General features: G+C 64.4%; 3 protein-coding genes across 9 annotated transcripts in view; 2 read left to right on the forward strand and 1 right to left on the reverse strand.

Moving 5' to 3' along the window:
* ASPSCR1 (alveolar soft part sarcoma chromosome region, candidate 1) overlaps nucleotides 1-6,978 on the forward strand; it is a 46,810-nt gene extending 39,832 nt beyond the window's left edge. The window contains exons 13-18 of the mRNA XM_011969382.1: nucleotides 211-273; nucleotides 890-942; nucleotides 4,954-5,005; nucleotides 5,302-5,371; nucleotides 5,443-5,640; nucleotides 6,921-6,978. Of these exons, the coding sequence (XP_011824772.1) occupies nucleotides 211-273; nucleotides 890-942; nucleotides 4,954-5,005; nucleotides 5,302-5,371; nucleotides 5,443-5,640; nucleotides 6,921-6,978 (494 nt within the window). The remainder of the gene's footprint in view (nucleotides 1-210; nucleotides 274-889; nucleotides 943-4,953; nucleotides 5,006-5,301; nucleotides 5,372-5,442; nucleotides 5,641-6,920) is intronic.
* A 17-nt stretch (nucleotides 6,979-6,995) lies between these two features.
* On the reverse strand, nucleotides 6,996-11,133 carry STRA13 (stimulated by retinoic acid 13). 7 transcript variants are annotated; one of them, XM_011997254.1, is made up of 5 exons: nucleotides 11,052-11,133; nucleotides 8,141-8,192; nucleotides 7,925-7,978; nucleotides 7,584-7,672; nucleotides 6,996-7,510 (listed from the first exon to the last, which is right to left on the reverse strand). In XM_011997254.1, the coding sequence occupies exons 1-5, from the start codon at nucleotides 11,085-11,087 to the stop codon at nucleotides 7,496-7,498; spliced, it is 246 nt and encodes an 81-aa protein (XP_011852644.1). In that variant the 5' UTR covers nucleotides 11,088-11,133; the 3' UTR covers nucleotides 6,996-7,495. The 7 variants fall into 7 exon arrangements, with proteins under 7 accessions (XP_011852644.1, XP_011852500.1, XP_011852704.1 ...); XM_011997110.1 differs by having other exon boundaries at nucleotides 7,788-7,978; nucleotides 11,052-11,118; XM_011997314.1 differs by having other exon boundaries at nucleotides 7,599-7,672; nucleotides 11,052-11,107.
* Nucleotides 11,134-11,500: 367 nt separating this feature from the next.
* On the forward strand, nucleotides 11,501-18,321 carry LRRC45 (leucine rich repeat containing 45; the record flags this gene model as incomplete). The annotated part of the gene is made up of 15 exons (XM_011997644.1): nucleotides 11,501-12,077; nucleotides 12,493-12,554; nucleotides 12,916-12,986; nucleotides 13,230-13,408; nucleotides 13,604-13,732; nucleotides 15,072-15,184; nucleotides 15,560-15,618; nucleotides 15,848-15,925; nucleotides 16,184-16,319; nucleotides 16,394-16,471; nucleotides 16,554-16,665; nucleotides 16,768-16,838; nucleotides 17,258-17,350; nucleotides 17,709-17,801; nucleotides 18,232-18,321. Coding segments are annotated over exons 1-15 (1,584 nt in total), but the record flags the coding sequence as incomplete, so codon positions are not given.

Consider the following 18,321-nt stretch of genomic DNA (forward strand, 5'->3'; position numbering starts at 1 on the left):
ACAGGCTGGCAGCGGGAGTGCCCTCCTGCAGCAGGGCGAGGGTCCCAAGTGTGGCCCACACGGGGGCCCAGCCACGTCGAGCACCGGGGGTGCTGTGGGAGGAACAGGGCTGAATTCCACCCCTCGGGGAAAGGCCCAGGAGGGTGGGAGCAGTGGCCCAGTGCCCGGGGCAGGAAGAAGAGCTGTCTCTATGTTCTTTCTCCTCTGCAGTGGGGGACTTGCGAGACTTCGTGAGGAGCCACCTGGGGAACCCTGAGCTGTCGTTTTACCTGTGTAAGTTTTTTCTCCTGAGCCCACTCCTGCCTCCAGTGCTGGAGACCCTGGTGCTGTGGGCACACCGCCTGTCCCAGCTGGGGCTCTCGGCAGCTTCTCCACGGGAGCAGCATCTGTGGCCTCCTGCCCAGCTGCCTCCTGCAGCCCATGGTGTCTGTGTGGGGACCTAGCAGGGCCCTTCTCCCTGAGCCGGGCGGTGGGAGGGTAGGAGCCAGGCTTCCTGCCTTCTGTCTCAGCGCTCCGCTCCCCTCTGGAGCCCTGGGGCTCCCCCACCCCTGGGGCTCAGGCCACTCCAGCGCGAGGACTGTGGGAAGGGTCGGTGGACAGGAAGCGGCTGGCCTCCCTTGGAGCGTCTAGGTGGCAACGGGTTAGGCTGCCCCCCTCAAGGGGAGCTGGGCTGCATGGGTGGTGACCCCTGCAGTTGGGCCTGCCCCGCCCCAGCCCCTCCGAGCCCCCAGCTGGGGTTTCTGCAGCCGGAGTGTGGGCACAGGGCGTGATCATGAGGGGCTCTTCTGCCCCACGTGAGGTGTCACCCCCATCTTCGGGCCTGTCTTCTTTTGGGAGCGTGGATGGGGACCGCAGTGCTTCCTAACACATAGATGCCTTCTCTCCTCAGTCATCACCCCTCCAAAAACAGTCCTGGACGACCACACGCGGACCCTCTTTCAGGTACCCGAAGGCCTCCCTGGGGTGCTGCGGGGCGGGGCCCTCCAGGGAGGGCAGGACTCGAGGGTGAGGCCCGCAGTCAGGAAGGAGTGGCTTGGCAGGCGCTGGTGTGGGATAATAAAGCCTTTGAGAGCGGGTGGGTTCAGAGGGGGCCGTGCGCCTCTGAAGTTGTTTCTGACAGGTCTTTCCAGCCTCCTCTGCTTCCTGCCTGGCCCCGGGTGAGAAAGGGCCTGCTAGGCGGCCTGCCTGAACTGAGGCCGCTTGGAGGTCTCGGCCCCCCTGGGCTGCTGTGCTGGGGCCAAGGCAGCACCAGTGCCCGCCCAGGCGTCTGGGTGAGGAAGGGCCCGGCAGGCCTGGGAGCAGGGCTTGGGGAGCCCCAGAGGGACCAGGCCCTCAGCTGGAGACGGCCGCCTGGGGCTTCAGCTGCCAAGTCTGTGTTCCTGCCCCTTCCCCCTTCCCGGCCTCTCCCGCTGGCCCCGCTGGCCCCTGCTAGGAATGCCCTGGTACCCATAGCTGTCCGCTGCTTCTGTGGGTCCCTGCCACCTCCCTGAGAGCTCCTGAGGGTGGGGCCAGAGTGAGGGTGCCCGGTCCCCAGCCCTGCTGGGCCACCCTCCAGAGCCAGAAGCAATGAATGTCCTGTCCTTGGCCTGTGGGAGAGCCGCCTGGGGCCTTCCGAAGCCCTCTGGCCTAATGGTTTCCTCTTCAAAGCCTCTTCAGATATTTTAATTAGCAACAGAGGCGTTTTTTTTTTTTTAAGTGGCCACAGGCCTCTGCAGAGGCCTGGGTTGGAGGTGAGAAGCTTGCTTGCTGCCTGGGGCTGCAGCCACTTGCTGAGATGGGGCAAGAAGGCTGGCAGCTGCCAGGGGTGATCAGGAGCAGGACTGAGTGGGATTCCCTGAGACGGAGGCAGGGGAGGGGTGAGACAGTCCCCTCTCAGCCCCTGAGCTGCCGGGCGGACTCTGGGCCTCCTTCCTCCGTCTCCACCCCCTCCCTTGCTGGCCAGCCAGTTGATAAACATTGAATTTGGAAGATGCCTTGGGGTGGAGGAGGACCAGCGCCCAGGCCTGCAGCCCACCCTCCCACTGGGAGGCCCCCTGAGAGCACTGGGGTGCTGCTGCGCTGCTCCTGGAGATACATGGCTTCCCCGCCAGCCACCATCTCCTGCCCTCCGTCAGCTCGGCTCTAGTCTGGGGGCCTCTCGGGGTGGCGTCCCTGGTGACGTTCCTGCCTGCCTGCCGTCAGAGAGCTGGCGGGGCCGAGCGGGGGAAGCCTGCCTCCCTGGCAGGCAAGCAGGCGGCGGGCGTGGAAGCACCGGCTTTCATGTCTGTCTCTGGCGGGGCCCTGCTCTGGCCCCTGCTTCTAAGAGGGACAGCGTGCGTGGGTGTGGGGGCTCGGGTAGCCCGGCAGCCCTCTGTGGCCCTGGCCCAGGAGAGCGCAGGTTTTCTGGGAGGGCTGGGAGGAGGCGGCCAGGATTGAGGACAGGGAAGTGTGAGCAGCGTGGGGGCACCACTGTGGGGAACAAAGCCCCGACCGCTGCCTGAAACCTGCTTCCTGGCCCTGGGCATCAGGGCTGGCACGGCCACCTCTGTGTGCAGTCCGCATCCTCATGTCGTAAGGAAGGTCATCCTGGACTAGGCCCACCTTTGATGTCACGGTCACCTCACTTATCTCTTCAAAGTCTCTGCTGTTTGGGCTTCCTTCCGTTGGCTTTGGTGGGGCAAGCCTGGCTCCTAACACCCTCTGTTTGTTGGAGCTGTCAGGCTGCCTCGGGGGACCCTCTGCCAGGACACTGGCCACCCACTTGGGAAGGAGTGACTGGCACTTCCGGCCTGAGTGCCTGCTGGGTGCCCACCCCTAGCCAGGTCTGTCCTTCCTTTCCACCCAGGACAGCCCCGTCCTGTACTGCTGTGTTGCCCACTGCCAGGGCCTCTTGGGAACGACAGGCCCCCTTCCTCCCACCCACCAGGCCCTACCCCACCTGGACCCTCTGAAATGTTCCTCGTTGACAAATGGTCTTGCAGAAGGTGGGATGGCTCCTGCAGTACCCGCTCCCGCTCTGTGGGTGGATGCCCCGTCTCTCCCTGCCCGGGCACTGTGGTGCCTTCTCCCTCCCGGGCACCATGGTGCCACCTCCCTCCCGGGCATCTTGGGCTGTAAGGGCTCCTCTCTTGGCTTCGTTTCCCCGAGGGTGGTGCCGTTCTCTTTGGAGGGGGCGACCGGGGCGCTGGGCCACGTGTGCATGCAGCCCCTGCAGAGTTGCTGCCCCATGGGGGTTGGCGTGGGCCTCCTTTCGGAAACTCTTCCTGGCAACACTGAGTGGGGTAAGGGGCTGGCAGCAGAGAGGTGGCCGGATTTGGGACCCCAGTGTCCTGGGCAGCAGCGAGGGAGGCGCCGGCTCCAGGCCCTCAGGCTGTGTCAGGGCAGGGCGGGTGCCCCCTCTTCTCCCTGTCAGCCGAGGGAGCCAGGCGGGCAGCCTGAGACCTCCTGGGGCAGTGCTGGTGGGGAAAGGCCTCTCAGCCTGAGCCTCCCTCAAAGGCCCGTCCTGGGCCCTGCTCTGGGTGGCTGGGGGGATGGTGTGACCCACCTTCCTTTTCTAGCCCCAGCTTGGTGACTGGGTGGTTCCGTTCACCCTGGGTCGCTTACTGAGATGGCGCCTGGGAACCAGGGCAGAGAACACCCTTTCCACCAGTGGGGGACGGAGGTGACATGGACTCTGGGAGGCTCCTTTTTTGGGGTCCATCCAGAGGCCGAGCCTCTCCAAGCACGGGTCAGCCTCCATGCCGCCCAGTCTGCTGACCCTCCTCTCCACCATCCCCTCGTCCGAGCAGTGGGATCCCTCCTGAGTCAAGGCTGGGCACGAGCACATGGGGACAGCCGGGTAGGCTGCCTGGCTCAGTGCTCCTTGCACAGAGGCGCAGACAGAGCCTGGGTGCCCCAGGCCCGGCCACCAAGCCTACTTCCCTCCGCTGGCGTTCCCGAGTCCTGCCTGCCCCTTTCTGTGCGTCCCACGGGGCAGTGCCGGGTGAGGGTCCTGGCCTGTGCGGCTGTGATGAACACCAGGTGCCTCTCTGCATCGGTGGCTTCTGAGGGAGCCCTCTTGCCCCTTGCAGGTGGGCTGCAGGTGGGGCTGGCCAGGCCTCCTGTGCCCACAGCGGCCTCTGGGCAGTGTCCCCTGGGCTTCTGTGAGCAGTTGCAGCCTGGGTGTGAATCTTGGAGGCCCCGTGGTGATGAAGCATGCCGTCCGCCTGTGAGAGGCCGAGACCACGGCGGCTCCTGGCGCTGTCCTCCCCGTGCTCCTTTCCTGGCTCCCCAGCTTCCGGCGCCTCTTCAGGGCCACTCGGGCAGCCCCTGCCCACCCCACAGGCCCTTCTCTCCTCACAAGGCTTTGATCCCAGGCGGCACAATTGGGTTTTCAAAGCATTCACGGCCCTTGTTTGTGTCCCTGGGCCCCTGGCTGGAGGCTGAGGTTTCAGCGTTCCTGGGCCTGGCCTTTGAAGCTTCCTCTTATTAATCTTTTAACATCCCCCAGCCCCACTCCCACCCCCAGCCTGTGGCCCCGAGCAGCCTGGAGCCGGGAGGGGGAATCTGGAGCTGGGAGGGGGATACCCACCCTGGCAGCTGCGCCTCTCCACGGTGGTCCCGGCACATACGCCAGGACCCGCCACGCCTGGCCCCACCTTCCTCAGGTGCAGAGGCCAGAGGAGGGAGGACTGTGATGCTGCGTGGCTTGCGGACCCTCGAGGCCGCAGCCTTCAGCTGGCTTGGGGCTTGGGGTGGTCCCATGGAGGGCGCTGGTCCCAGGGCGCCCTGGTCTTGCATACAGGGGTAGGGTTGGTGCCAGACAGGAAGCTGGGCGAAGAGGGGTTCATGGGGGCTGGGCAGGCAGAGCCCGTCTGATGGTGAAGCTGTGGCCATCAGCAGGGCCGGGCCCTGGGGGTGTGGCTGCCTCCACTGCAGGGGGGTGCTCTGCCCATGGTGCCCACCCGGCCCCTGAGCCCCCCGCCCTCCCTGCAGGCAAACCTCTTCCCGGCCGCTCTGGTACACTTCGGAGCCAAGGAGCCGGCAGGTGAGTGTCGGTGGTTGGGGCCGGTGTTGGAGCCCGGCCAGCCTGTCTCTGGACCTCAGAGTCAGCTGCCTGGAAGGGCGTTCAGTCTGGGGCCTCCTTTGGGTCTGAGAGGGAGCTCTGCGGCCCCAATAACCACCTCCCCGAGAGAGGGCTGGGACAGCCACCTGCTGGCCACTGCCCTCCCAGAGCCGAGTGCCGGTGGGCAGATGCTGGGCAGATGCTGGGCGGGTGGCGGGTGGCAGGTGGCGGGTGGCCCCCCCCTCAGAGGCTGAGGGTGAGCTTGGGCCTCCCTGCAGGTGTCTACCTGGAGCCTGGCCTGCTGGAGCATGCCATCTCCCCATCTGCAGCCGACATGCTGGTGGCCAGGTAAGTGCCTGTGGGTCTGGGGGCACCTCCCATGGTGGCACTCAGCAGCCTGCATCTTCGCCTCCCCCTAGGTGCATGTCCAGGGTCGCCGGTTCCCCTTCCCCATTGCCAGCCCCTGACCCTGCACCTGAGTCTGAACCAACTGCTGAGGAGGGGGCACTGGGCCCCCCTGAGCCCATCCCAGGGACGGCCCAGCCTGTGAAGAGGAGCCTGGGCAAGGTGCCCAAGTGGCTGAAGCTTCCGGGTACTGCGGCCGGGTGGAAGGCAGGGTGCTGTGGCCGGGTGGAAGGCAGGGTGCTGTGGCCGGGTGGAGGGTGGGGGGCCGGGTGCTGTGGCAGGGCCATTGGGCTGAAGGGCTGGGTGCTGTGGCTCACGCCTGTAATCCTGTCTCTTATACACATCTAGATGTGTATAAGAGACAGGAGGAGCGCTGTGGGCCGCGGTATGCATCTGGAACCCATGTGGGTCTCCTCTTCATTTTTACCTAATAGTTTTTATCCCTTCTCCAAGGAGAACAGAAGTGCTGGAAAAAAGGCTTTTTTGGGGAAATTACCTGCAACCCAGGAGCCAAGCCCCGGGCCGAGAGCTGGGGAAGGAGTTAGTAGGTCCCCCCACATCTGCAGGGCAGGGCCTGACCTTGGGCCTCCCACTGCCCCTGAGCGGCTATAGTGCTGCGTTCTGGCCCTGGCCCACCCCACAGCCAGCCTCCCCAGCAAGTCTGATGACTTCCACAGGCTCCCAGGGCTTTCAAACTGACCTACTGAGGTGGGCAGAGCGGGGAAGGGGTGGGTCTCAGCAGCTCTGCCTTCCCGGGGCCAGTGGGGCTCAATCAAGGATGAAGAGGCTTGCCTCAAAGTTGTCTTTGGGCACCAGGGCAGCAGAGAGGCTGGGCCGCCTCTGATGGGTCCCACGGGGCAGCTCTTGTGCTTCCCACCCTGACTCCCTACCCCTTCCCCTTCCTGCGGGGCACCGGGATGGTGCTCAGCTGAGAGCCCTTGGGGTGCTTCCAGTCCTGGGCTCTGACGAGAGAGAAAGTGAGGTGGGCTGGAGGGGAAGTGACCAAGGCTGTGCCCACTTCCCAAGCATTGGCACAAGTGGAGCTTATGCCAGAGGCCCCTGAGAGTCAGAGGGCAGCCAGACTTGGGCGGGGCATCCAGGCAGGTCCCACAGCCCTGTGTCTCCAAGGGTGGGCAGAGGGCATGGCCTGAGGGGGCTGAGCTGCACCCCCACGCACTGCTTGGGACTGGTGTCGGAGAAAAGGGGAGGCCTGCTCTTCATTTCAGCAGGCCCTTGGGCCAGTCTCTCTCACCCTGTGCGTCTTGGTCCTGCCTGTGGCCACTGCCTGCGGCCACAGGAACATTCCTGGAAGCCACTGCCCACTGGTGGCAGCTCCCGTGGCTGCCCCAACCCCTGGGGCAGGAGTAACATTTTCCAGGCGGGTGGCCACATGTACGCGGTCCGGGTTCCGCAGCGCCTGGGGGCGGGGCCGAGTCACTCGCACACATGCTGTTTGTTAGTGCGTCCTCCTGGTGCTTTGCTTTCTTACCAGGAGTGGAAGGGCGCACACGGGGAGCGAGGCTTTGAAGCAGTTTGACTTTGGTGATTAATGGCAAGAAGGCCAAGCTGGGAGAGACAGTTTTGATTTATTGATGTTGCTTTGTGAGAACAAATTTATAGCCGGGGGAAGCATCTTCCAAGGGGAATATCGCATGGCTGGAAAGGTCACACGCCAGCTTTGATGTCGGGTGGCAGGAATGTGGGCAGGAGGCGGTGCTGCCAGCCGCTGTTTGTCAAACACACAGGCTACCTGGTGGCCGGGCCTTTCCCAGCACCTGCCTGTAGGACCCTGGGTGGTACGCACACTGTTGCCCCAGGGAGGAGAGGCAGGGACTCCCCAGGTGCTGCCCCTTCCCACACCAGTGTCCCCACTGGACACTCCGAGGGCAGCAATGCATTGCAGTCCTGCCCCTTCTGCACAGGCTGGAGACACCTGGGGATCTTGTTTGAATCAACTCAACCCCTCAGGTCCTTCCCCGCCTGTTATCAGAGACCGCTGGAAACACAAGGCCTGTTTCTGTGGACCACGGGCTGCTCTGGGGGTGGCCTCAGCCACGGCTGAGATCCCTAGAAGTCCAGGAGCTGTGGGGGAGAGAAGTGCTTAGGGCCAGCCAGCTGGGCACCTCCACTGGCGCCGCGACCCACGCTCACCCACCAGCTGCGGGAGCACCTTCTCCAGCTGGTCCACATCCACACGGAGCGTGTCTTCTGCCTGGGCCTGCCGCACCCCGCGGACTGCTGCTTCTGCGGTGAGAAACGCGAGGTGGGGGATCTTAAACCCGAGCCCAGCGAGGGCCTCAGCCTGGGCCGGTGCCCCCACCCACACCCACGGGCAGCCCCCAGAACCAGGCCACAGCACCTGACAAACAGGCTCAGGAGACCCAAGTTTAGGACCTTGTGGGAAACTGGGGAAAACACATCTTGGTTTTCCCGCTGTGAAAACACAAAAGGAATCCGGGACGCGGTGCCCGGAAGGAGCGTGGGCCCCGGACTCACCCACAACAAAGATCTTCAGCAACTCCGCCATGAGCTGCAGCGCGTCCCCGCTCACTGCAAGGCAGGGGAGGTCATGTGGGACCCTCACCCACCGCTCCGGCTGGGGGCTCCAGACCTACCCCCGCCCGCCCCAGGCCTTGGCCCTGCAGAGTTGCGGGAAAGGGTCTCTGAGGACAAGTACGGGGACCCACCTCCCGCCCACACCCCTGCCTGTACCTTTGGTCTTGTCATCCTTAAAGTGCAGGTGCAGCAGCCTGCTCACCAGCTCCTGGAAGAGAGGGGGTGTCAGCCAGGCCCCACCCTCCCCCCGCACCCCCGGGCTGGTGATCATTCTGGGTGACAGTGGCTGTGATTTCCGGCTGGAGACGCCCTCTGTGCTTGGGCCTCTCCCAGGGCAGGGGACGAGGGCCAGCCTAGTGGTTAGGGTGGCAGAAGCTGGAGAAGCAGGATGTGTGGGCAGCTCCACTCGGGGCGCCAGGACTCTTGGCAAGGTCTGTGCGAGGAGCCTCCCTACAGCGAGTGGCCGTAGACACGGGAGCAGGCCCCGCTGCTGGGGCTCCAGGGAGAGTGGAGAAAGGCCTCGTTGAGTCTGGCCTGATCTTGCACTCCCATCCCCGGCAGAGGGCCATGGCTCTGCTCTCCTTGTGGAGAGGCAGGGAAGGCAGAGCCCGGGTTGGGTCTGGAGGCTGGAGGTGGCTGCTCCCAGGAGGGCTGGACTGAGGGAGTGCCACCCGTAAGGCCTTTTGCTTGTGCCAACTCTGTTCTGGGTGCTGGGTCAGCTCCACCAGTCCTGCCCTGGTGCTCATGATCCTGCAGGAGGTGCTCGTGTCCTGGGGGTACAGAGCTAGGCTGTGCCAGCGTGGTCCGCAGGCTGGAGTGAGGGGTGGGCCAGACGCTGAGGGCCCAGGGCCTGATCAGCTCTCCGTGGCAGGCAACTGGGAGTCCTTTCTAGGTTTTTTGTGGAAAGCAGCACTGGCATTTGAAAGGACCACTCTGGCTGCCAAGCCCGGGGTGGGGGGAAGGGAGGGGGCTGCAGAGCCAGGGCCTTTCTGCCTTCCTGATGGACGGAGGACAGGGACAAGGGAGGAGTCCACGCTGAGACCCCAAAAGGACAGCACTGCTCTGAAGAGATGGGGGGCTGTGGGCATGTGTATTTTGGAGCCAGGACGCAGGAGCTCAGTTTGGGATGCATTGTGTGTGAACACAGGAGCTATCCACACAGAGTGGCGGGTGGCAGCGGCAGTGGTGGCGGCCGAGACTCAGGAGGGCAGCCCTGGGTGGCTGGTGGAGCCACGAGACTCAGTGAGGCGGCCCAGACCAGGCACTGGCCCACAGTGGCTGGGAAAGGAGCCAGCATGGAGCGTCCAGGGCTGGGGGCAGGGGCAGTGGGCGCCCAGGAGCCCAGAAACAGGCACTAACCTGTGAACAACCGGCCAGGCCGCCAGCGTCGGCCACAGGGAGGTCACAGCACCTCACCCAGAGCAGTCCAGCAGGTGACAAGCAGAGCATGGATGGGTGAAGCCCTGAGACGCGGGAGGTGAAATGTTCCCCAGCAGGGAGCAGCAGGGTCCAGCATCCCGGCTCGTCCTGAGCCCTCGCTGTCCCCTAGTCACCACCCGCATGAGCTCAGCGCCACCTGCTGGTCCTTCCTGCTGCTCACAGCCAGCAATACCGGAAAGGCACCAGAAAACGTCCAGAAGGCACTACCTTCCCACCTGCTCCGGGACCCCACGCCAGAGAGTGGCGGATGCCGGGGCTGCCTTGACAATCCAAGGGGCTGCTCCGTACACCGGCAGCGGCCTCGGAAGGCAGGCCCAGCACTGGGGCGGTTGTGGGAGGGCCTGGGACACACCCAGCTTTGCCCCATGACCTGTGGGCGCCACACCAGGGCTGCAGGCCCCCTGCTCCCCGTCGTCTTCACACTCATCCTCTGCAATGACCACAACTCCAGCTCTGGCCAGAGCCCTCGGGCCTCTAGTTGTCAGGTGGGCTTGATGGAGAGAACACATGACCTCCTGGGGTGTGTCCCCAGTGCCCCCTCTCCAGCAGTGGCCTTTCAGCTACTCTAACCTGGTGGATTCTCCCAACCACCCAGTGAGGTGGCCCAGGCCTCAGTGACTTTCTCTTTCTGAGTTCTGGCGAGAATCTTCAGCAATGCCACCAGAGTGCCCCACACTGACCCCCTGCTGTCCCGGGTGATAAAGAAGGGCCCGATGCAGGAGAAACAAAGAATTCTCCCTGCTTCTACAGGACTTCCCTGAAGTCCTCCCCCCAGGATGGGTTCACAAGGGCCTGAGACCCTCCCGTCCCAGGCCACAGAGGCCCACGAGGCCTTGCTGACATTGAGGAAGCTCAGTGCCCCAACCTTCAGGTAGAGCAAAAGAAAGAAAGGCTCAGAAACCACTCTGCCTGCACCGATGGGACCCCGCACATGGACTCTGCACATGGCACCCTGTGAGAGCTCCACTTGCCAGGGGCAGGGAAGAGCGGGGCACGCCTTGCAGCCTGGGCGGATCCTGACTCAGACGGCCTGGGTCTGACCCTAGCTCTGCTGAGTCACTTAACGCCCCCGTGCCTCAGTTTCCCCACTCGCGGGTGGGGTTAATCCGTGTCAAGTGTGAGTAACGTGGAGTACCGAGGAAACCACGCGTTCCTAGCCCAGTGCTGGTGCCCACTAGGGAGCAGGCAAAAGGGAAACCACTGTGCCTGGCGGCTAGGGTAGGTCCTGCCGGCTCCTCGGGCTGGATGGTCTCACTGTCCCCGTCCTGGGGCCTGATCTCCCCTTAACAGGAGACCCCAGGCTCAGGGCGCAGGGCGGCGGCCCAGCTCGTCCTCTCTCTTCGCCGGATTGGACTCCGCCATGACGGCGCCCACCCCTGCCTGTTTCTGCAGACCCTCTCCACCTTCCCGCAGCCCCGGCTGCCCCACGCGCCCTCCTACTAGCTGCGAGACCCCGCCCAGGAGGGCGCGGGGCGCGCGGCCGGGCTCGGGTCAGAGTCTGAGAACGGGCCCAACCTCAAAGACACAGGTGGGCGGCGCGGGGGCTGGCGTCTGGCCCTCACGGTGTCACGCGTGGGGTCGGGACGGAGCGTCCACACCTGCCTGGCCCCTGCCTCCCGGCCCTCACCTTCCGGAAGCCGGCTCCAGCTCCGGCTCCCTCCATGATCGCAGCATCGAAGCGCGCCCTCCGGAACCCCGCCCCTCCAGCCAATGAGAGCAGAGCGCGCCCTCGGAGCCCCGCCCCGCTCCCCTAGCCAATGAGCCCGGAGCGCCCTCTCTCGGAGCCCCGCCCCAATGTCTCAGCCAATGAGGCCGGAGCGCGCCCTCCATCAGCCCCGCCCTCACGTCCCTCAGCCAATAAACCCTGAGCGCTCCCTTCCGGGACACCACCCTCACACCCATCAGCCAATGAGCCCGGAGCATGCCCCTTCGGGGCCCCACCCTCATGCCTCTAGCCAATGAACCTGGAGCGCGCTGCCCCCTTTCGGCTTGCGGCCCGAAGGGCGCGCCAGTTCCTTTTTTTTCATTGGCCCGCACCGAGGGCTGCCTGCGCAGAGCCTGCTGGGAGTTGTAGTTCCCGCGGCCTCTCCCGGGGCGCCTTGTTCTTCCTGGATACTGAGGCCCCGACGCGGCAGTCGCGAGGGCTGGGGTCGGGGCTGCAGGCGCGGCAGGGCCTGGAGGGGTCGCGCGACGCGCCTGCCTGCTTCCTGCACGGTAGTCCCCAAGCACTGCGGGGCCCCAGCCCAAAGCGGACCTTGACTACCGCCCAGCCCCCGCGCTTCAGGACCTCCCGCCCGCAGAGCCCACTCGGATTCGTCTGGGTCGGCGGAGGCCCCGTCTGCCGTACCTGGCGCTGGGACTGCTCCGCACCGGGCGGCTCCCTTTAAGCAGCTGCGGGAGCATGCGGAGGAGGCCCTGCCGGCCCCGCGGGTCATGGAGGAGTTCCGGCGCTCCTACAGCCGCCTGTGCAGGGAGAGTGGGGCCGAGCCCCAGGAGGCTGTCCTGCAGCAGCTGCACCAGCTTCCCAGGGGCCGGCTGGACCTGGCCACGCAGAGCCTGACGGTGGAGACCTGCAGGGCCCTGGGCAAGCTGCTGCCGAGGGAGATGCTGTGCACGGAGCTGGTCCTGAGTGACTGCATGCTCAGCGAGGAAGGTGGGCAGGCGCGGCGGGGTGGATCCCTCTGCTCCTTAGCTGCCCACACTGTTGCCTCGGCAGCCCCAGAGGTCGCTTCCTCTCCAGGCTCTCCTCTTTCTGTGCCGCAGTTAAAGCGAGCAGGGGCGCCCCTTCCTGCACCTGGGAGTAGAGGACAGTTCCTCTGTAGGACAGGGGAGAGACCTTAACATGTCCCGCTTAGCTGGTTCCCCGCGTGCTGAGCCGGCTTGGTGCCTGACAGGGGCTGCAGGTGTTTCAAACATGACTTCACAGCGAGACTCTTGGCCAGCGCCAACCCAGACCACCGGGACAGTTGTCCCTCCCTGGGTCTAGGGAGCTGCCCTGAAAAGGGGCCAACGGGGAGGATCTTGGGGTCAGGAGGGGCAGAGAGTGACCGCTGGCCCCCCTTACACAGGGGCCACACTGCTGCTCCGAGGCCTGTGTGCCAACACCGTGCTGCGCTTTCTGGACTTAAAGGTGAGAGACCTGCGCTTTTGAGTGTCCGAATGTGCCACCCCGGCAAGAGGAGAGGGGGAAGATGCCAGGTGTCAGGGGCTGGGGGTCTGGGCAGGTGGCTGGAAACTGTCTGTGAGTCCCCAGGCTGTTCTCTGATGGCCTCCTGTGTGTGACCATCTCCGGAGCAAGAGTTCATGTCGGCAAACAAGCCGGCCCTTGGAAGCCCCCTGAAGGCAGGGAGCCCAGGAGTTGAGGGAGGCTGCACCTCCCTGCAGAGTGCACCCCAGCCTTGTCCCCTGGCTGACCAAGGCCCCTGGGGCATGGGCGGGAATTCAGAGCCAGTCAGGGCACGGGAGTGACTGACGGCCTGTTTCTCTCCTAGGGCAACAATCTTCGGGCCGCAGGGGCTGAGGCTCTGGGAAAACTCCTCCAACAGAACAAGTCCATTCAGAGGTGGGGGTGGTCCGGACCCACCATCACCGCAGGCCCTGTCTCTGTGGTTGAGGATTGGCCCCAGAGCACATGGTTCTGCAGCCCGAGTTCCACACTGCCAGTTGCCCGTGTTTCACATACGCTGGCAGGGAGTAGTCAGAGGCTCCGGCCCATCAGACCCCAAGCCCACACCTGTCCCTAAGCCCTGGACCCCACAGGCCAGGCTGTCCCCTAGGCGAACTCTGGTTCCTGCCCCTCCTGCAGCCTCACGCTGGAGTGGAACAGCCTGGGCACGTGGGACGATGCCTTCGCCACCTTCTGCGGGGGCCTGGCGGCCAACGGCGCCCTGCAGCAGCTGGACCTCCGCAACAACCAGATCAGTCACAAAGGCGCTGAGGAGCTGGCCCTCGCCCTGAAGGGCAACACCACCCTCCAGCAGCTGGGTGAGGCCTCCCAGGCGCCTCAGGCTCCTTCACCCTCTGAGGCTGCCTTTGCTCTTGGAAGTAAGGGGCTAGGGGACTTGCCTGCATTCCTGCTCTGTTGACCACAAGGCAGTGCCCCACAGGGAAGCACCCTGGCCAGGCCAGCTCCCCCTCTGCCAGGTGCATTCTGTCTGGTGACTACAGGTTTCCTTCCAGACCTGCGCTGGAATAACGTTGGCCTCCTGGGGGGCCGGGCCCTCATGAACTGTCTCCCCAGCAACAGAACCCTGTGGAGGCTGGACCTGGCTGGGAACAACATCCCCGGGGATGTCCTCAGAGCCGTGGGTACGGTGCGGGGCTGTGTGGAGCGTTGTGTCAGCCTTTGATGGAGGCCTGTCCGCTGAGGTCGGGGTGCTCGGCTCAGGACTGGAACTGATGAGGAGAGCAGCCTGAGCGCCCAGGGGAAGCGGGAAGGAGCAGAGGGGTCGTGGGGCACCTGTTTGGCACTTGATTGGCGTTGACCACACATTGGCATTGTCTGAGGCGCCCTGTGCTTGCTGAGTTCTTACGACCTGTGCAGTGGCGGCGTGCCCATGTCACAGCTGGGAAAGCTGAAGCCGTGTGGCTCACAGCCCTGGCCTTGATGGCTTTGCTGATGTTTCAGGTGGCCCAGGCCTCGGCCAGGAAGGCTCCCTGGTCACCCTGAGTTTGTGGCCCTGCATGTGAGTCATGAGAAGTGGGGCCGCCTGGCCTGTGTTGGCCTCCACATTCCCTCCCACCAGCGACCCCAAATCCTTGCAGCTGATGTCTCAGCCTTAGGCCCCAGTGCCCCAGACCCAGCTGAGAACTTTGCCAGGCCCCGTACTCCCTAATCCACGCACAGCGGCAGCCTCTTCTGGCCCCTGTGCTGCGGGCTCACCCCTTCTGCTGGCTCTGCCTGGCCTCTGGCTCCAGCTGCACCGTCCCTGGCTTTGCCTCAGTGCTGCCCTGGGTGTTGTCATCGCTCCTGATCTCTGCCCCTTAGCCACATGCCACCCAGATCTTTCCAGAACATGAGCTGGGCACAGCGTTCACCTCAGCATTGTGCGGTGCCCCTTGACCTTTGGGATGGTGGCCAGATGCCCCAGGATGGCCCTCGCCTTTTGTGGTGTAGCAGCCCCCACCACCTCTGCCCCACGTGTGCCCGCACCCCCCAACACCAGGTGCCTCCTGCTCACAGCCCCAACCCCACGAAGCACCTTCCACCCTCATGCACTGAGGGGGCACCCCTGACTTGCCAGGAGAGACGTTGCCCTACAAGGCATAGATTCCCAAGCAGCCAGCCGCCGGGTGCAGGGCTGGTGGCCACCAGCCACTCCTGAGGCTAAGCAGCTCCGGGGTGACACAGCTGAGTTCGCTCTGTCACCCAGGCTGGAGTACAGTGGCGCAATCTCGGCTCACTGCAACCTCCACCTCGCGGGTTCAAGCGATTCTCCTGCCTCAGCCTCCTGAGTAGCTGGGATTACAGGTGTGCAATACCATGCACGGCTAATTTTTTGCATTTTTAGTAGAGATAGGGTTTCATCATGTTGGCCAGGCTGGTCTCGAACCCCTGACCTCAGGTGATCCGCCCACCTCGGCCTCTCGAAGTGCTGAGATTCCAGGCATGAGCCCCTGCGCCCGGCTGACACAGCCCCTTCTGCAGAGCAAGCCATGGGCCACAGCCAGGACCGGCTCACCATCTTCCAGGAGAACCAAGCCCGCACTCACGTCCTCAGCAAGGAGGTCCAGCACCTCCGGGAGGAGAAGTCCAAGCAGGTGAGAATGGCGCCTTCACTGACCTTGGAGCTGCTCGTGGCTGGAGGGCCTGGCCATGTCCTGCCTCCTTCGGCCCCGCGGTCTGCCCACCTTCCCTTCCTTGGGGCCGCAGAGCCTGTCTGAGTGGCTCGTACCGGGAAGGAGGGCGGCCTCCTGGTCTGATCTCCTGCAGGTGGGCTTCCTTGGGGAGCTGGTGCCTGAGCCCCAAGGCCTCCCTCTGCAGGAACCACCCTTCCTGTGAAGGAGACGGGGCGCTGTGGGTGGAGCCCTTTGCTGCCTTGCTGTGTTGGTGGGCGCCGGCTCTCCTTCCCCCGAGAAGGTCGCGTGGACAGGCTGTAGGTGCTCTGACAGGGCTGTGGCTGTCTCTGTCCCCAGTTTCTGGACTTGATGGAGACCATTGATAAGCAGCGGGAAGAGATGGCCAAGAGCAGCAGGTGAGCGGGCGCAGGGCAGGGGCAAGACAAGGCTTCAGGGATCGGGTCCTGGCTCAGACTCAGATGGGACCAACCTGAGCCCACAAGTGAGACCACGAGGTGGTGGCTGGAGGCTCAGTGCCCAGGCGACCGTAGATGCTTAAGGAACAGCAGCAGCTACCGAGGCCAGAGGGGTACGGGAGTGCTCTGGGGTTTGGGTTACTCTCTGCACCCTCCTCTCTGCCCACAGGGCGTCGGCAGCCCGTGTAGGACAGCTTCAGGAAGCCCTGAATGAGAGGCACTCCATCATCAACGCTCTCAAGGCCAAGTAAGTAGGGGGTGGCTCAGGATACTTCAGAAACGTGCCCACAGCGCAGAGGAGGGTGGTGTGAGCCTGTGTGCAAGTCCTGTTTGCAATGTAGAGGTGGGAAACGGTGAGGCTGGGGCAGTAACCCAGAAGCCTTCCTGGAGGAGGCGGGTGCTGGCTGGGGTTCACTAGGCGCCCAGCAGCAGTGAGGGCAGCGAGGACTTTGTAAGGCACGTGAAGCTCCAGCCGGGGCGGGGGTGCTGCCCTTCCTTTCTGCAGGCTGCAGATGACGGAGGCCGCCCTGGCTCTGTCAGAGCAGAAGGCCCAGGACCTGGGGGAGCTCCTGGCCACAGCGGAGCAGGAGCAGCTGAGCCTATCGCAGAGGCAGGCCAAGGAGCTCAAGCTGGAGCAGCAGGTGGGTGGGCGGGCTTGAGACGGGTGGGCGGCAGCTTCGTGACCCTCACTGCCCATACCACGTTCCCCTCCCAGGAAGCTGCGGAGCGGGAGTCTAAGCTCCTCAGAGACTTGTCTGCTGCTAATGAAAAGAACCTGCTCCTGCAAAACCAGGTAGCTGTGGGGGAGCCAGGGAGCCCAGGGTGGGCACGGCAGGGCTGGGCTGCAGCTTCCCTCTCTGGTGCCGGCTTTCCAGGTAGAGGAGTTGGAGCGGAAGGTCAGGTGTCAGCAGGAGCAGCTGTTCCAGACCAGGCAAGAACTGACCAGCACATCAGCCGAGCTGAAGATGCGGGCCATCCAGGCCGAGGGTGGGCATGGGCAGGCCTGCTGTGGAAGGGTTGGGGATGGGCACCCTGGGGACAGGGTCCCCCAGGGGATGCTTACACACGCTCTGCCCCCTGGGCTTCCAGAGCGCCTGGACATGGAGAAGAGAAGGTGCAGACAGAGCCTGGAGGACTCGGAAAGCCTGCGCATCAAGGAGGTGCCCTCTTTGTTGGCCTCATCTGGCCTCTAACGCTCCTCAGCCTCTGTCCTTGGTGTCATGCAGGTGTCCCCAAAGCACATGCCCGGTGGGAGCTCCCCTTGCCAACCTGGGGTCACTGGGTGGCCGTATTTTGCCAGCCTGAGCGGATGTCAGACCCAGAACCTTCTATTGGGGCTGGGAGGGGACCCCGGCCATGCCTCAGCCGTAGTACAGGCTGCCGCTGAAGAGACACCAAGCCCCACCTGTGCAGCGTGCGCATGCTAGGGTAGTTTCCTGCTAGGCCACCCGAGGCAGTGCTTTCTCAGAATGAACGAGGTTCCCAAGAGACGCCTGCCTTCCAGGGTGGGGAGTCCATGGGGCGAAGGTAGGGAGGCCTGGCTCTGCAGCCTGGCCCCACAATTCCTGCCCCTGAGCAGGTGGAGCATATGACCCGGCACCTGGAGGAGAGTGAGAGGGCCATGCAGGAACGGGTGCAGAGGCTGGAGGCTGCTCGCCTGTCCCTGGAAGAGGTGAGCCCCCACCAGGCAGGGCCAAGCTCTGCCTTCACGCTGGGCTGAACGAGGCAGGCACCCCTGATGTTCACCACCTCAGGACCACAGAGACCCCTTCCTGGCCTCAGAGCCTCATACGTCCCACTTTGGGGACCCACCCCCCATGTGCCCAAGAAGCTAGAGGGACTTAGGTGGCATTCGGGCTCCGTTGGCCGTAGGCACCTTGCCCAGCGAGCTAGGTGGCAGAGCAGCTGCGTGGCCCTCAGGAGGCTGGCAGAGAGGAGCTCCCCTCGTTGGGGTTGACTGGATGGGCCAGAGAGAGAAGGGCCTTGGGCCAGGGACAGGAGAACGCACTGGCAGGTGACCGTCTATGTAGGAGTTGGGCCGAGTGAAAGCAGCGGCACTCAGCGAGCGTGGCCAGGCGGAGGAGGAGCTGATCAAGGCCAAGAACCAGGCCCACCTGGAGGAGGTGAGCCACACAGATGTCCACCACCCTCTACGAGAGCCAGGCTGCCCAGCATCACGGTCCACATGCAGACTCCAGAGCCGCGGTCTGAGTGGGGAGGCGGGAGTGCGGTGTTGAGGTCAGATCAGCACACCCTGGACACTGTTGGGTCGGCTTCAGCCTTAGATCAGGGCCTGAGATAGTGGAAAGGTTTGGCTCATCTCTGCAGCCTGTGACTACACGCATGGAGGGACTGGAAGGGTGCTGTGACCGGAGAGGGAGGAGGGGAGCCCAGAGGGCATCTGGAGGAGGTGGCTGCCGGGAAGCAGGTTCAGAGTCGCAATAACTAGAGCAGCCAGTCCTGCAGAGGGATGGGGTCGTGCCCATGCAGACATTCCCTCAGGTGAGCTCAGGCTGAGCCCCTCATGCTCCGTGGCGGCTCCTGTGCTCACAGCGACAGCGTCTGGCTCACCTGGAGGACAAGCTGCGACTGCTGGCGCAGGCACGAGACGAGGCGCAGGGCGCTTGCCTGCAGCAGAGGCAG

This window comes from Mandrillus leucophaeus, unplaced genomic scaffold (assembly GCF_000951045.1).
Source record: "Mandrillus leucophaeus isolate KB7577 unplaced genomic scaffold, Mleu.le_1.0 Scaffold1, whole genome shotgun sequence".
Lineage (NCBI taxonomy): Eukaryota > Metazoa > Chordata > Mammalia > Primates > Cercopithecidae > Mandrillus > Mandrillus leucophaeus.